Genomic DNA, 17,260 nt, shown 5'->3' on the forward strand with positions numbered 1-17,260 from the left:
CTCCCCCATCACATGCAGGGCACAGGCAGGATTTACATGCCCGATGCAGGCAGAACTCCTTGTCCTGCTCCACCACAGCCCTTTGCAGCCAAGGCTGAGCAAACACAGAGAGGAAAAGGGAGCACTTCCAAAAGAAAGGAGGCCAGCCCGCACCAGCCATCTGCCACAGGGCACCGGGAGGTGACAGAGGCAGCCCTGAGCGCTGCAGGTGGGGGAGGCCCTGCTGCCACCACCCTGAGGTGCAGCAGCAGCACACCTGCACCAGTAACCCCTGTGACTGCCCCATCTCCCACCCCAGAGACCACCCAGGCACAGAGACAGCCGTGCAGAGCAGCAGCTCCCACTCGCTGTGAACAGTCACTCGTGCACCGGTGCAGCCACGGGTGACAGGCCACAGCCACACGCTGCAGTCTCGGAGAACATCTCCGGAGCAAGGAGGGCAGCAGTGCCGCCAGCACCCTGCCAAGCAGCAGTCCACAGAGGACCTTGTCTCCCAGGTCCAACCACCACGCCACTGACAACCCAAAGCTTGTATTTAAGAGCTCCGCTCATCTCGTTCTAGCTTATCTTACTGTGCATGTGCACTATTCTCCTACTAAACAAAGCTCTAGCCCTCTCTGCATCTAAGCTACTCACCCAAGCGGCACCACGTAACATTCTCTGGTTAAGTAGAAATTACATGGAAAAAGTATTTTTTTTCCTTTGTTACTACAAAAAACAAAAAACAACAACAACAAAAAAATCCTCAACATCTCAACAGGAAAACACTCCCCTCCCCACACCCCAAAAAAAACCAAAACAACCCCAAAACAAAACAACCCCATTAGAACAAACCCAAAAGGAGAAGCAGGCAACAGTAGTTTTCAATAGCATTGTCAAGCTTAACATGGGTAGGCCAAAGGCATCATCAAGACCCAACACAGCCACCAGCAGAAGGGCTCAAGCGGATGGACAGCAGCACTGGGGCAGGCTCCGTCACCAATGGCTGCTGAATTTCTCCCCTCCTGCTGCCTCAAACTGTTACTTTTATGTTAATACTTCAGTAATACTGTCTTATTTCCCTCCTGCCAACCCAGCATCGAAGGTCTGGAGATCTTTACATCACCAACACCAAGGGAGGAGAAATGACCTCGTGCATGGAGGGGAGAGACTTGGTGGCCGTGTCGGCTCCCACCTACTCTGGCAGCACCAAGCCGGTCACCACGGTCCCGTGCACCGTGTTGCGCTCAAGCCTGCGTGAAGCACATCACAAAACTACACACCCCTTTCCCAAGCCCTGGCCACGCTAGGCACGCCATCAGAGAGGAGCAGGGTAATGGGGACTGGGGGCTGCGCAGACCCAATAAAAAAATTAGCTTAAAAAGTTAAAAATGTCCAATACGCACTGAAAACAAGCCAGGCTGCGCTAGGACCCACGTAGGATGCTCTTGCCTCGCCACCCCGGTCCTTGGAAGAGTGAAAGCCTCGCCCCTTAAACACCAGCTCTTCCTCCCAGAGGGGAGCATCTCCCCAGGGCGGCTGCTGGTACACCCCGGGATTTTTATGTGCGAAGCAGCAAGCCAGACGAATCTCCTCCTGCTCTCAGCCTGGCACCATCCTCATCTCACGTGGGAGCCGGGGATCAGTGCACCGGCTCTCCATGCACGCGGAAGCGGTAGATGCAGGTGTATTCGGGGTGGCCCCAATTGCTCAGCACCCGGAGCTCCACCAGCTGGTACGCGCCTATGGCATCACCCTTGGGGAGAGGAGGAAGAACAAACCTGAGCTCTTGAGGGCTCAGAGACCCCAGATGCCTCATTGTCTTCTTGGTGTCAGGTGCTCCAAGGGCAAAGCGCTTACCTCCAAGTAAAATGTTTGGATGGGGTTGCCATCATGGTTGTAGGTGAACTGCCCCAGGAGAAGTCCCTCCTCCTCTCCCTCCTCCTTCAAGCCCTATGGGGCAGCAGGGAGGCAGAAAGTGAGAACCAGGATGGTCAGAGAGGGAGAACCAGAGTTGAAGAGGACACCCAGGATGGGAGAGGGAGGTGGAGACACAAGCGCACTTTGGCCCCTGCTCCTGCTCTTCCAGGCCAAAAGAGACAAATGGGGTCAGGGGCCAGTGGGGAGGGATGAAGGGCGAAAATGGAGAATTATGCCCTTCCCATGGATATTCCCCAAAATCCTTCCCGAAACCCCTCTCCTCTCCTCATACTGCTTCCTCGCCCTCTTCAGGCTAACACCCACCCCCCAGAGCACCCCACAGGTGCATGCCAGGTATGGGGCTCACTAGCCTTCCTGTCCTGTGCCCTTCACCACAGCACCCTCCCAACATGTAGCCCTTCTCCTCCCGGGTCCGGGCGAGGGCACTCACGTAGACAGCGAAGTCCTTGGGGGCGCTGGGGATGGTCCCCTGGGGTGAGAGCGCTTTTGGGATGTGCTCCAATGTCACAGCTGTGGGGCGGATGATGCTGGAGAGGCGGATGACGGCAAAGCCCTGGGACCCGCGAAACGCCCAGCAGTTCCCAGGGTTGACATCTGGCTACGAGCGCAGGAGCGAGACACCAACGTTATCACCACCAGTACTGCTGTTCTCCCCCCAAAACAGCAGCCTGGCCGCTTGCTGGGAGTGACAGCAGGGGCCCAATAAAACCCACCAAACTCACATGAGAAGCAGCCTGGACCATCCTCCCCCTCAGTGGGGTCTTGCCCCAAGGGTGCTCACCTGCAGGATGACACGGGGGGACTGCGAGTGGTACCACAGGGGGATGCCGAACAAGCTCAGCAGTGCCGTCCGTGTCTCGTAGGTTTCCGAGCAGCGAGTGTTGATGACGCTGGCCCCTGGGATAGAGAAGGGACGGCAGCTCGTAAGCTGCACACAGCACCCTGCGGTCCCCTCCCCAGGACAGCTGGCTCATCCTGGGCAGCTGAGAGCCCCCACCACCTACCTGCTGACTCCAGGGCGTAGTCAACCATCCCCACGCGGTCCTCGCTGAAGCGCTTCAGGGCCTGGTCCACAATGAGGTGCACTTGCTGCAGTGGGAGCAGAGGGGACAAGAGCAGTGAAGGGCCGGGGCGGGTGTCCTGCCCCAAACCCGCCTGGGAACAGACTTCCCACAAAACAGCCGGGGGATGAATCACCATGGCAAAAATGAGAGGACACACAATTGGTTGAGAAGCCTTGTTAGAGGTTGCTAAAAATAGCCCAGACGAGAGGAGCTGTGCAACCAAGGGGCAGTACCCAGACACACTGGCCTTGCCTGTCCCCATCCCAAAAGAGGGGCTGACCCTCTGGGGAGAAGGGGTACCCCCAGCAGGGACCAGACACAACCTGACATGCCACCCAGTCCTCTCCAGGATCTGCTGGTCCCTCCTGCCCCATCTTGCAGGATCAGTGGGAGGAGAAAACAGAGGGCTGGCCAGAGCATCCCTCTGGAGACAAACCCAGCCCCAGGAGCTGGGACCCTGCAGCACCACTCTAGGTCAAAACTTTGTGGCATGTGCAGACTGTGGGGACTGCTAATACCAGCCTAATCCCTCCCTCTGCTACCTCCCCAGGGAACTGCCAACAACTTTTTCCAAAGCAAGCAGGCTCATTTTTTCCCTTGGTGTCATTCTGCTGAAATGCTTTGCCCTGAGTGACTCAGTGGCGCTGCTGAGGACACAGTTAAGCAAAACACTCAGCTCATGGAAACCTTGCTGGCACCTGCCCCACCTTCTGGGTGAAAGACGCATGAGCAGAAATTTAGATTTTAAGCCAACAAGAGCCTCGCAGGACTGTGGATGTAACCACTTGCAACCCCTTCCAGGGCAGGGCCGCAGCCCAGGGGAGGCTGGTGGCAGAGAAGGAATGGATGAGTTCCAAGAATGCTTTTGCCTGGTGAGACGTGAGCCCAGGATCAATGTCCCAGCTGTAAGAGCTGTCCCCACAGCTCTGCTGTCTGCCAGGCACGTGTCACCTGCCCCGTACACACACAATGGGACACACACCCTGATCCCACACCTGCTGTCACCATCATGTCCCTGGGGCTCAGGCCAGCACTCACCTCCTCTGTCACCCCCGTGGCTCCCCCTTGTCGCAGGGCTACTCCGATACCGGCCTGAGCATCCCGTGCTGACAGCCTCCTGTCTTCCAAGACTTTAGCCAGGATCTTGCTCTCCAGGGCCTGGAGCTCTGCTTGCAAGTCTTCCCGCTGGAGAATGAAGCCAGCGGTGCCATCCCGTTGGGACTGCAACAGGAACCGACTGACCCATGTCGGGAACTGTGCTTCCAACTGAAACGATGGGGACAGAGCTCAGTCCTGGGGCAGGGACTCTCACGTCTCCCTCTGACAAACAGGGTGGGGACCAGGGACTCACATCAGCCCGCACGGCCTTCAGCTGCTCCAGCATCCCCTCCAGGTGCTTCCCCATCACCTCCTGGTCCGACCTGAGGCCCGCCAGCTCCCTCCTCAGTGCCGCCACCTCCTGCTCCAGCTTGCCCACCTCCCGCTGGAAGCTCCCTCGCAGGCTCTCCTGCGCCGAGCTGTGCCGAGAGAAAGGCAGCAAAGCCTCACACCACCAGTCCCAGCTGCCTTCTGCAGACTGGGGAAGGAGGTTCATCCCACATCACCTATGCTCAGCCCCATCTCCAGCCTAAAATGGTTTCAATTCCTGCAGCAATGACCTCTTCCACTGCATCCTGTGGGAGAGCATCCCCAGCTCACCCCTCGGCTGAAGGGCCACAGCAATGCAAAAAACAGTGGTGAAGGTCATTTTCTGCCGCTGCCCTTTGAACCCTTCTACCAGCCAGGGTGCTTTCTTGCCAAGATATCCACATATCCATCTGTCTTTTCTCCCCCAAGACTGAGCATCTCGGCCTCTTTCACCCCAAGCAAACCAGACCTGGAAACCCCTCCCCAAGCCCAGCTGTAGGGATTTCACCCTGCTACTGTCTGTCCCTAACAAAGGCTCTGCCCAGACAGCCAGCATTACCTCTGCCATTCTGAGTTCAGCTCCAGCAACCGTGCCTCCATCTCCTGCCAGGAGAAGGAGAAGGGTTGAGAACCGTGAAGCCAGTGGTGAGGATGGGTACCACCTGGGTACCACCGCATGCTTGTCCCCTTACCTGAGAGGCTTGTGTCATCTTCCCCAGGCGCCCATCTAAATCCCTCTGCACCTGTGCTCGGAGGGCGGCCAGCTCACCCTGTGGGGTGAGGAACAGGGGAGAATGTGAGACCCCAGCCCCACATTTCCCCATCTCCCCGTGTGCCCCCCACACCCCTCACCTGGAGGTGGCTGGTCATGTCACTGCGGAGTTGCTCCTTCAGCCCTGTGTCCCGGCGGCTCATCAGCCCCTCCAGCAGCGCCAGGACATCCCCAGGGGGTGGCTCTCCCCCTGCCACCACTGCTGCCGCCCCCCGCTGCAGCTCCCACCGCGACACCTCGGCCTCCAGCGCCTCGAAGCGCTTCTCCAGGGCCTGGAAGCGAGCCAGGAGCCGGTGCTCACCCCGCAGCCCCTGCAGAGACAAAGGCAGGGTGCAATGCAGCCCCGTGGTGGGGTACAGACCCTCACGGGGGCAGCTGCTCCACAGGGACCCCTGTGAGAGGAGATCCAGGCTACCCGGTCCTCAGAGTCAGTGACATCTTATTAATCTGCTGCATCCCTGGAGAGGGCAGATGTTACCCCTGCTCCATCTCTGGGACACCCTGAGAGCAAGATGGCCACAGCTGAAGAAGCCATTTCCACCAGCCTGGAGCCACCATCTGCCTCATTCTCCACCCCAGCATCTGCTGGTCCCTCCTGCCCCTTTTCACAGGATCGATGGGAGCTCCTTCCATCCAGAAAAGGGAGAGCTGGCCAGAGCATCCTTCTGGAGCCAAACCCAGACAAACTTCCCCATTGGCTGGAAGGTCCCCTTCAGCCACGGACCACGCTGTCCTGATTCTCCCTGCAAGGCACCCACCCAACCTGGGCCCCCAATGTCCCTTCCCCAAGGCTTACCTGGTCCAGCGCAGTCAGGTCCCCTGTCCCAGGCACATCAGAGGAGGAAAGCTTTCCTGCTCCCCACCACGGGAAGGCAGGGAGGCTGAGCGTCGACAGCCCATATGGGTAGAAGTACCAAGCTCCTGGACATGCAAGGGAATGAGATAGTTAAAATGGCAGGCCAGTAATGGGCTGTAGCAGGGGACAGGGTGGATGTGCAGGGGCTCAGCCACCAGCATGGCTTGGGGTTACCAGGAGGACCTAGTGCAGGGGTGGGGGTGCACCAGGGTACCAGGAATCACGAGCTCAGGGCCATCCTATCCCCCAGGTACATCAGAGGGATGCTCTGTGCTGCCCCAGATCTCAGGCAACAGATTGAGCTGGGTTGACTTACCATAGGCAGCAGCAGCAAGGAGCAGGAGAAGAAGGAGCAGAAGCAGGGACCTCTTCACCCATGGGTAGCGCCTGGAGATGAAAGAGGTGCCTGAAGGACAGTAGCCACCTTCCCTCACCACAGCACTTCTCTGGATGGGGGCCAGGGGGAAAGCAAAGCCCAGCTGGGCCTTGGCACAAGATGCCCACCCCACGCATGCCAGGGTCTGCAGGGCACCCCCTCTCCGGGGTCCTGCGGGTGTTCCCCACGCCTCCCCCATACTGCTGTCCCACCACGCCGCTCACCTGGAGAAGGGGACGCTGCCCAGGCGGGGAGCTGTGCCGGTCAGGCGATGCCAGGCAGCTGCCAGCCCTGAGAACAGCCACCCCACGAACCGAACTGCCGGGACAGAAACTGAGCCTCAGGCAGGGTCCCGCCAGACATGTCCCCTCTGTCCCCGAGGACTCTCCCACTCCTCCACCCAACCAGGGACCAGCACACACAGCGTGTGGGGAGGGGAGATGCTGGTGAGGAAGAAAGGTGCTGCTAGAAACCCCCCAGCAGGCCCCCCACTCACCCGGGGAGGTGAACACATGCCAGAGGAAGGAGCCCACCCGGGACGCTGCGGTCCTCAGCCCCGACCCGGAGCTACTCTGGCCTGAGTAAAAGTGACCTGGAAAAAAAGAAGTGAGGCATTAAGTCAAAAAACAGAGCCTGCGTCCCTGTGCGTCACGCAGGGCAAAGGCTGTGCACAGGAGGTGGCATGCAGGGGGCGCTGGCAGCACCCTGGGCACAGCCAGGCCCCGGGCTGGTCCCCTTCGGGAGACCTCTCCAAGCATCCCTGTCACCACAGAGAGGCTAGTGAGTCCTTACCATTGTAGTCATCTTCTGAGGAGTACCCAGATGAAGAGGCGTAAGTGTCATATGTCTTGCTCTCCAGCAGCCCGTTGATCTTACTGGATTCAGTGTCCCCTGTGCCTCTTCTTCTCCTGCTGGAGAGCTCCCCGCCTGCCCCCAAAACAGAGAGTCCCCCTGAGAAACCACCTACCACCATCCGCACATGGGGCTAACCCAGCCAGCTGGCTTGGGTGGCAGTCCCAATGCCCCTTCGGTGACCAGGGAGGTCCCCAGATGCCATGAGAGGGAGGGAGGGCTCACCCCAGTATGTGCTGCTGTCCAGGGCATCGTCCAGCATGGAGCTGCCCAGGGCGGCGAGGCCCCGGCTGCCTCCCAGGTAGGACTCGCTCATCACGGACTCGCTGTAGTAGGAGGTTTGGGTGCTGGGGGCAGGAGAGAGGCGCTTGGTGCTGCTCGACTTCCTCCTGATTGTCCTGCCCGGGGTGAGAACGGGCTCATCAGCCATGTGTGCTTACACAGTGGGAGCTGTCACAGTGCACCCACGGGGGAGAAGTGGGGAATTCACCCCAAACCCTTGTCCAGCACCACTTCCTTCTGCCCCACCCCCACCGTACCGGACGGTGACAGGTTTCGGAAGGTGCAACCACTGCTTTGCAAAAGGCCTTCCCGCGCGTCCCCGGGCAGCTGCCGGCACCGCTTCCGCTCGCACCGCTGCGGTTTTCCGGCCCGGCACTCGCAGCACCTCCCTCCCTCCCTCCCGCCATCGAGCTGCAGGCGGTGGCAGCGGCGGGGAGGGGGCACAGAGCCACCCCGAGCCGCCCGCGCTGGCCTCCTGCGCTGGGGCACGGGGGGCACAGCGGTGCCAGGGCCGGGAGTACGGGGCTTTTGCCAGAGCGGGGGCACAGCCGGTGCCAAGGTGGCCGGCAGCCATGCCGAAACGCAGCAAGCTCGCTGTCATGTTCCCTTCTGCAAGCTGCTTTGATGCCCCACCCCAGGAAAGCACCTGGTCCTTGGTGTGGGATGGAGCGTCCCGGCCACGTTTGGGAGGAGGTTCCCCGCCCGCCCCTGCATCCCACTAACCTGCCACTGCTCTCCTTGAAGGGGAGCTGCTGCCCCCCCAGCAGGGAGCTGCTGCTGGTCGTGGCATCGTCGTCCTCAGGGTAATAGCGAGTGGTGACGAGGCGCTGGCTGCGGCGGGACATGGTGGTGACACGGGGCGGGGGGGGTCACGGTTCACCTGGGGGGTCCGGGAGAGAGGAAAGTGTCGGCGGCAGGTAGCCCACCTGCAGCAGGGGCCCGGCACACACCGAACCCCCGCGCAGGCGGCCGTGGGGGTGCCCGTTGCGGCCGGGGGTGCTCCGAGCCCGCCGAAGGGCACCTGCTGCGGGACTGGGCCGGGATGGAGCCGCCGCCCCCACGCCGCCAGCGCGGCCGCCTCCCTTTACAGGGTTAAAAACCTCTTTCCTTTCCTCTCCTCTCCCACGGGCCACCCACGCCAGCACCCACCCGAGCACGGAGCCGCTGCCCCACCGGACCCCCTGCACGAGCCGGCCCACCCACCCGCAACTCCCCCTCGTCCAACCCCCCCGCAAACCCGCCGTGCCCGCGCCCCACGCAAACCCACCGGCGAACCGCGCAGAGAAGGAGCGAAACCCCCGCGGACCCTCCGGGCTGCCGCCGCTCCGCTCCCTTTTGTTTTGCAAGGGAAGGCGGCCGCCACCCCCGCCCCCCCCGGTTCCCCCCCCCGCCGCCGCCCCGCCCCGCTGCACCGCGCGCGCGCGCCGCCGCCACCGCGAGGGGGCCCCCACCCCCCGTAGGGGTCTCTTCCATACCCCCATTATTATTATTATTATTATTGTTGTTGTCATTATTATTATTATTATTACTACTACTACTATTACTATTGTAATATTGTTATCATCGTTATGGAAATATTATTGTTATACTTTATTTTACTATTATCATCATAATTTGGAGGCGGTGATGGGGAGGGTCCAGCCCCACCCCCTGGCTGACCATGGGTCACCAAACGCCTCAGCCCCCATGTGGGCTTCCCCCACCCGTGCCCACCAGGGGCCACAGCCACCCACACTGCCAGGCAAGGGCAGCCCCCCCTAGCAGGCCCTATGGGTGATGCTGGCCCAAAATGGGGGGTGCACACCAGCACCATTTCGGTTTTGCTGGGGTGGCCGGTTTGCCAGCCCTGGCCGGGTGGGAAACACCCAGCACCCCCAGGCAGCAGCTGCCACAGCCGAATCTGTCCCCGTGGCGCGGGCAGCCCCGCTCGACGCCTGTGTGCTCATGCCGCCTTGACCGGGCAGGCGGGTTCTACTGCTCCATGGGCCCGTGGCCTCAGACACCCCATTTACATCCCTCTCTCCACCCCGGTGGCTGGGCCGGCTCGGCAGAGGGGTGCGAGCCAAACCTGGCTGCTCCCGTGGGACCTTGAACGCTCTGCGGCAGCACAGCCAGGACCTTGTGCAAACTTGCCATGCTGAGAAAACAGCCACCCTCCCACGTCCTGATTTCTAAATCTGATGGTGCCTCGGAAAAAGATTTGTCTGAGGGGAGAATCAGCTGCCTGTGTCCGGACATGGTTGTGGGGCCACATCCATGGGGCACAGGGCAGGAAAGGCCCTGCTGGCTTTGAGTACGGCAGCAAAAATGCATTTATAGAAAGGGTTACAAAAACACGAAGCCGGCAGAAGGGGAGTAACCTGTTGCAAAACAGCCCTGAAACCTTTTCCTCACCATGCTGGGGTTTGGTGCAAAGCTGGGGCAGCAGCAGGAGGATGTGCTGCCAGCTTTGGGGGGGGCACACTGCAACAAACCCCAATTCAGAGTCCCCATGCCCGTTGTGTAATGCAGACAGATCCTCTTTGTCTCTTTTTTTTTTTCTCTCCCTTTGAGCTCATTTTTCATTCCAGCCAAAATCTCCGCCTGGCTTTTCCAGGGCAGCTCCATCTCCTACTGTGCCAGCTGCCCTTTTTCACCCTTTCCTGCGGCTTCCCATCGATCCGTGAGTCACCAGCCCAGCCAGAGGACATCTCTCCTCCCCGCCGGCACCTTTATCTCTGGCCATGCTGATGCCAACCCCATGTGCTGCCATGGGGACACTGGTGGTGGCCGTGGCTGTGGCACCTGCCCTGGCTGACGTAAACCTACTGCGGATTAACCCCCCTGGGAGGCTCAGGGGATAAGCTGGGTGCTGAGCCACCAGGCACTAAATAGGGTGCGCGGCCCTGGGTCAATCTGTCCCCTCCCAAGAGCCATTTTTTTGGGCAGAGAGGGAGTCAGCAGCAGTTCCCAGGGAAACTGGTGAGGTACTGGGGGGGGAGTGGGGCCAGTCCCCCTTGCTGCACCCCCAGTGCTGCAACAGAGGTGGTGATGCCAGACCTGTGAGGGTTTTCGGGTGGGTGTGGGAAAAGCGAGGCAGGGATAAGTGGCAAGTGCCTGGGAGCTTGTGCCTCAGTTTCCCCACAGCAGCGGGGAGCCTCAGCTCTCTTTTTGGGGGTCACCAGGGCATTGCTGTGCTTGGGGTGGGGAGGGCATAAGGAACTTGCCAACTGCTAGAGTTTGGCAGCTCTTGCTGGGGAAAGGCAGGAAAAATCCCTACCCTTTCCTAAAAGGCTTTGGAGGGCTGAAGTGACGCATCCAGGCATGCAAGGACAGGCCAGGGCTGGGAAAACAGCCTGAGTAGGGGAGAACTCAGCTCGCGTCTCCTTCACTAGGCCAACCTTTTTATTTAAATACCCTCCACGTCCTTGCTATCCTTACAGCCTTCTTTCCTGGTGCATGGCGTCGCTGGCTCCAGCACCACTGAAAGCTGACGCTACACAGAGTCAGAGCTCCATGCCGGTCCCCCTCAGCGTGTCAAAACACCCCAATCCAGCAGGGTACCCACCCCCCATCACACCCGTGACCTCAAGTCATTCACCAGCACCTCGTCCGGCTGGGCTGCCCCGGCCAGGCAGTGTTCCACCACTGCCAGCACCTTCCCCAGGCGGCGGTCCAGTGCCCACAGGTGGGGCTCGGCCAGGACAGGGGCCAGGGGGTCGGTGGCCAGCGCCTCCCGCAGCAGGTCGCTCAGGCGGTAGGGCTGGGTGGCCAGCAGCTGCAGCCGCAGGTAGGTTGACTTCTTGATGCTGCCAAAGATGAGGAGGGAGAGGTCTCAGCCTGGGGTCCCTCTTCCCAATGGCCATCCGCAAGAAGGGCGACGGGAGCCCCTTACCTGCAGCACTGCTGGAGGGGGGCCAGGATGGACATTTCATCACGTGAGTGTGTGCCAAAACTGGAGGGGAGAAACCTGCCAGTGAGTGTCAGGGCAGCATCACCCTGCAACTCAGAGCCCGGTGAGGGGTACATTTTGGGCCACAGTTGGCGAGACCCATGGTCTCCCTCCTCCCCTTAGCTGGGATAGTTTTCCCCCATCCTGCTTTACCCACGGCCATTGTCCAGGTGGAGCAGGAAAGTGTCATTCCCAAATTTCTCAAAGGTCTCATAGTGGTGCCGGTCCATGTTGCCTGTGGTGAGGCAACAAATCAGCTGTTGAGTGGTGGCCCAGGAGGTGCGAATGGGGATGTGGAGCATCCTCCTGGTGCCAGATTGAAAGTGGGAGGCTGGGGACACCTCTAGGGATGGTATGGTGGCCACAGCTGAGGAGGGCACCCAAGCTGCAAGCATGGGGCCTCCAAGTCCCTTCTCACCCCAGCAGCTCCCAAGCCACAGAGGGACAACAGCAGCAAATGGAGCAGAAGTAATGGCAAAGGCATGGCTGTGGTGGCTGGAGATGAGGAGATGGGAAGCTCTCCAAGTCAGAAGAGGGGGGACAGGGCGGAGAAGAAGGAGAGGCCCCAGGGAGGGGAGAGGCAGCATGAGCATCATCACTGGCCCTCGCTCCACAGGGGCTACACGTGGGAGCTTGATGGGAGACGCTTCCCATGCCCAGGGTGTTTAGCTGGGATATCCCCAGCATCTCTCATCCTTCAGCTTCTGCCCAGAATGTGTCAGAACTGCACAGACTTTGGCTTTCATTTTGGGTAAGAGCACAGCTCTCTGCAGCATGAGCAATGATTTGTACAACAAAACTCGCAGTGTGTGGTACCACGGGACACAGAGCGCCGTCCCAAGGAGCTCATGCAGCCCATGGTACCAGCACAGCGGGGCTCACCCATAAGGAAATCGAGGACTGTCAAGTCGATGAGGTCAAGCAGGCGATGGCCCCTGTCATAGGGCGGCGTCTCTCGCACCTGGGCACAGTAGTTGGGGTTCAGCTCCCACCTGTGGGCAAAAGCCAGGGCAAGGGAAGGGGCTGTGAGAGCAGCTGTGGGGCAGCCCCCTCCCATCCCACAGCTCTACTCCCTTACATCCCCATTCCCTTCATGTCCCCCTTGTCCCAGCTCACTCAGCCTTCCTGCTCTTGTGGTAGGAGCGGCGCCAGGGGCTGCGCCAGGAGCGGCGCTTGGCCAACGTCTTGTCGGGCAGCAGGGTGGCCATGGAGCCCTCCAGCTGGTCCGGCTTGCCACAGAGGGCATGTTCGGTGGAGCAGTAGTAGGAGCACTCCCCGTAGAAGCAGACATTTCCAGCTGCCGTGGGGACAAAGCAAAGGCTGATGAAGAGCTGGAGGGCAGTCAGCCTCATACAGCCATGCAAGGTGGTCCGGAAGGCAGGCAATGATGCTTCATGCACCATGGCCACATGCCACCAGGAAAGCAATGGCAAGGAAGGCCTTGAGGAGCAGAGCCCCACATCAGGGGACCTGACGGGAGCTGGAGCAGTCCCGAAAGGGACAGTTTGTCCTGGTGCATGGGGAGCTGGGTCGGGGGCAGACAGCTCCAGGTGAGCTCCATGTGGGTGGCCACAAGAGAGGATGGTCAGCGTGAAAGCTCACCTGGGGAGATGAAGAAAGTCTTGGCCAGTTTCTTGTCTGTGGTGATGTCGCGAATCTCCTTTGTTATATTGACCAAACGGCCAGAAACTGGGGGGATTCGCCGGAAATCCAGGATCCTGAAACACAGAACTTGGAACCATTTCTTGATGACCTTGTCTGGTTTTCACAGCAAGTTATTAAAACTGCCATGAGGTGGAGGTATCCCTTGCAATGAGGCCAAGAGAAGGAATGAAGGAGCAATTTCTCTGCCACTTCACTGTTGCGGGAGGGCAGAGTTGAATGCAAAGCTGCCGCTCACCTGTCCAGGTGGAAGGCTGCAATCTCTGCATTGTGCCGCTCAAAATCTGAGAAGTAGAAGAAATCAGCAGGGGTCTCCTGGTCCCGGGTCTGCCTGGGAGGAGAGGGGTAGGTGGGGGAAATGGCCACAGACAGGGTCAACCTGAGTGCAGGCTTTGCCCCAAACCAGCCCTTGCCTTGTGTCCCCAGTGCCACCAGACATGTGGTCAGACTCAGTCACCTCCAGTTGCTCTAGGTTGGGTGGTGAGGCTCCAAAACCCCAACCAGGACACCATGCACCCTCTGCTCCCAACCCAAGGGCTGGTAAGCCCTCATGGGCTGGGTGGGACTGCATGGCCTTCCTGGACTACCTTCTTTCCACCACTGGAGGTCACTACCCCATCACAAGCTGCAGCTACCTTGCCGCAAGCATCACTAGGGAAGGCGAGAGGAAGGGGACCATCCCGATCATCCCCATTTAGGGTGGAGGGTGCCGAAGTGAGGCAGCACACGAAACATTTCACTGTTCCTCCCTCTGTGGTCTTTTCTGGCCGCTCCTCATCACCTAATGGGGCCGTACAGATGGGATATGGGGTTGTCCCCACCTCTACTCACTTCATGGGCTTGAAGAGGGCCTGGCCGTAATTTGGGAACGTCATGATGAGTTTGAGCTGGGTCCCACCGGTCTTCTGGACTGAAAGGGGGCACATGGGCATGAGGAAGGCATGCAACAAGCAGCAGGGCAGAGCTACGGGCAAGGGTGCAGGCAAGGAGGTGGTACCTGAGCTGACGATCCTCTGTGTGGCCAAGTCCCGGAGGAGGATGGGCATCAGGGGGTCCTGGCGGGGGTACAGCTCATAGCGGTTGATGCCAACGTGGAATTTAAGCCAGGCAGGGTAGGTGTCATAGGCCGTCTTCCCTGTCGGGAGGAGCGTCTCGGCTTTACTGCTGCTGACCCTGCAGCCCAACAGCCACCACCACCCCAACAACAACGACAGGTTTAGTTGGGATGGGACGGGTCCCACATCCCCAGGCCCTTCCCAGGAGCTGGTGCATGGTGGGTGAGGCTGGGGGAAGGCCCAATTCAAGCCCTGGTTGGTGGCAAAAGCCCCTGCCCCATGTGCCTTCCTTGGGGCTGCTGGCACCTGGGCAGATCTCACTCGTGGGTGGGGAGACCTGCTGGCATGGCTGGAGGAGGCTGGTGGCTTCCCTTGCAACCCCCACAGAAGAGCCCCAGGCTGATCCTCCTCCTCTCATCTGTGCCTTTTTCTTCCCTGCTGGAGCAGCTCATCTTGGTGTATTTCCCTAAGGGATTAGTTGCCAGTAATACCACTGGCTATACCCCCACCGTGTGCTTGCTGGGGCCACACGTGTCCGTAAAACAGTGGTGGAGTGGGGGCTTCCCCCTACAGCCATCCCTAGCACTGACCTGAACTCCTACCCTCAATGTCCAGTTCCCCTTGGATGGTTTTGTCACACACTATCTCTGTCTCGGTGCCTCTTGCAAACTTGCGGTTTGCTGGCATTCAAGGGGGGCTCCTGGGAGTATCTACCCCCCTCTGCAGCAGCTCCTACCATCACTGCAATGAGACAGTCCAGCTCGGGGTGTCTGTAACACAAATCCATGCCTCTCTCTCTAGGAAAATGCAAACTGTGCCCCAATTTCATCAAACCAGACCCATCTCACATGGTTATCCGTAGGTGATGTGGTCCTCAGAGCCAAGGCAAGTGCCCATTTGTCAAAACCGTCTCTTAAATCAGCTTTTATTCTGTACCATTTTTAGCAGTCACCACATTTGGAAGGTGTGCTTTCCATAAGGAAGCTGCTACGTGTTATTGACGCTGGAGCTTTTAATATCTTCCCTCCTAATTAGAGGTTAGTAGACCAGTGATAAAAATAGGCTGTCGGCAGCAGTGAGTTCACCATACGGCCAAGCCTAAAGAGGTCAGGCGGTGTCCTGCGAAATGCAGGACGGTAATGGTTTCATGGTTAGAGCTAAGCTACACCTCCAGCATTTTGGGAGAAGAGATAAAACTGGTTAGAGATCTGGAGTGGGGACTTCCTCATATGTATATCTAGAGAGATCAAAGGCTAGAGTCTACATTGGGGAAGGAAAGGAGATGAGGAGATGACCTAAAACATATCCTACATCGTACTAGGAATAAATCAAGAGTCTCCTTCAGCTTTGTCATGTTCCACAGGTTCCCAGGTAGAAGCCCAAAAATTCAGGGCTAAGGGAGGATTTGAGGCACAAGTAGAGCGCCTGCAGCAATTCAGGCTTCTCTGAGGTGGGATGCTGGTCTACACAGGGAAACAATGTGTTTGGTCCCTGCAACTTGTCCCCTCAAACCTACATATCCCCCAAAAGCAAGCCAGGGCTGAGTTTGCTCCTCACCATTCGTCACTCCTGCTGCTGTGCAGGCTGAATTTCTCCAGGGGGTTGACAACAAACAACTTGTCTTTCTCCGTCACTTCTGGGATCGGGATGTTGTAAAGAGGATGCTTGAAGAGCGATGCCAGCTTTGATCCCTTAGTCTTTCCCAGACTTCCATCTCCGTGCTGGAGCTGGGCCCCCAGCTCTCCATCCCTTGCTTGTGGCCCTGCTCCCTGCAGCTGGGAGCTTTTCTCCAAGGAGCTGTTGCTGCCACTGAAATCCTGAAGGATTCTCAGGCTCAGCTTTTTGCAGCCAGCAAGCACAGTGCTGCCTGAAGGGATCTCTGAGCCTTTCGCTGCTTTTGCATCACAGCCACAGGGTCTGCGGGCTGTGGGGAGAGACAGATCCATCGTCAGGTGCACCACGAGGGCCAGGAGCAGGAGAACGAGGAGGCTGTCTTTAAATTTCCTTTGGAAAAGTGTTTTCAGCCGGCACCGCATTCTTCCTCACTTGAGATGCTCAGCAAGGGGTTGACACCCTTGCGGGGCTAAAAGAGAGTTGATGCAGCTGTGGTCCCCTCTCTCCTCCGTGGAAAAATAAGAGCAAAGGGTCCTGAATTTAGAGCATCGCAGCAAAAAAAGCAACTGGTGCAAGGGAAAAGCCAGAGGAAGAAAGATCTGTCACCTTGTGGGGTGATGCTGCTGGGCTGGCAGTGGGATGGGGCAGGAGCTTTTGGTGGGGTTTATCAGTGCTGATAAGGGGTGAGCTGTCACGCCCAAGGTTAGAGTGAACAGGGTAAGTTCCAAACCAATAGCTGCAGGGCTGGCTCAGGGACAGCGATGGCCAAAGATAACCCATGTACTGTCCCATCCCTCCATGCTGTTACCTGCATGGGGCTGCAGAACATTTTTGGGTGTGCAGGGCATTACAGTGGTTCTTCCTCTCTTCAGCACCCACCCTGCTCAGCACTACACAGACCCATTACCTGTGTCCATCATATCCACACACTCAGAATCCAGGAGAGTTTTCTCGCTGCTGTTCAGCCAGAGCAATTTTATCATCCCCCCTATATATCCAAGGTCGTTTGTGCACACCCCATTTGAAAACCCACTCGAATTAGGCAAAATGAAGGGGATGTGAGCAGCAGCATCAGTGGGAGCAGTGTAAGGAGCTGGGCCAGGGAATGCTGCCAGGGCCTCTGAAGCAGGCAGGGAAGGTGGGCAAGCAGGAGCTGAGGTGCTGCCTGCTGCCTCAGACATCAGCACAGAGGGGCAGCAGGACTCACTGAGCACTGGGAGGACCAGCAGCTTGTAGTAGGGAAGGGCAGGAGGTCCCTTCCAACCCAAACTATCCTATGATTCTATGATTTTTCAAGAAATTCACTTTTCCAGTGACAGCCAGGGTTACAGAGCTGGACAGCATGGGCAAAAACTGTTTCTGACTTGTGAGGAGGAAACTTTGGATTTGTTGAGGGACAGAGTAGCACGGGACCAACCTGCAATCAGCACAGCACTCAGACAAGCCCGGGACGCTTGGGCAGAGTCCAG

The 17,260-nt window shown here is 58.7% G+C and overlaps 2 protein-coding genes across 2 annotated transcripts; both read right to left on the bottom strand.

Moving 5' to 3' along the window:
* Window positions 1–1,537: 1,537 nt before the first annotated feature.
* SUN2 (Sad1 and UNC84 domain containing 2) lies at window positions 1,538–8,374 on the bottom strand (the record flags this gene model as incomplete). The annotated part of the gene is made up of 17 exons (XM_080349169.1): window positions 1,538–1,735; window positions 1,840–1,932; window positions 2,351–2,518; window positions 2,702–2,817; window positions 2,925–3,009; window positions 4,023–4,250; window positions 4,336–4,501; window positions 4,951–4,994; window positions 5,084–5,161; window positions 5,244–5,474; window positions 5,960–6,084; window positions 6,336–6,406; window positions 6,620–6,713; window positions 6,892–6,987; window positions 7,188–7,322; window positions 7,473–7,645; window positions 8,253–8,374. The coding sequence occupies 17 exons, from the start codon at window positions 8,372–8,374 to the stop codon at window positions 1,622–1,624; spliced, it is 2,139 nt and encodes a 712-aa protein (XP_080205295.1). The 3' UTR covers window positions 1,538–1,621.
* A 2,708-nt stretch (window positions 8,375–11,082) lies between these two features.
* LOC308048962 (extracellular serine/threonine protein kinase FAM20C-like) lies at window positions 11,083–16,213 on the bottom strand (the record flags this gene model as incomplete). The annotated part of the gene is made up of 10 exons (XM_080358299.1): window positions 11,083–11,317; window positions 11,404–11,463; window positions 11,614–11,695; window positions 12,343–12,452; window positions 12,577–12,757; window positions 13,063–13,178; window positions 13,361–13,453; window positions 13,954–14,032; window positions 14,120–14,295; window positions 15,735–16,213. 10 exons carry the CDS (start codon window positions 16,211–16,213, stop codon window positions 11,083–11,085), a joined length of 1,611 nt encoding a protein of 536 aa, XP_080214425.1.
* Window positions 16,214–17,260: the final 1,047 nt, after the last annotated feature.

Source organism: Nesoenas mayeri (assembly GCF_963082525.1).
Source record: "Nesoenas mayeri genome assembly, chromosome: 1".
NCBI lineage: Eukaryota > Metazoa > Chordata > Aves > Columbiformes > Columbidae > Nesoenas > Nesoenas mayeri.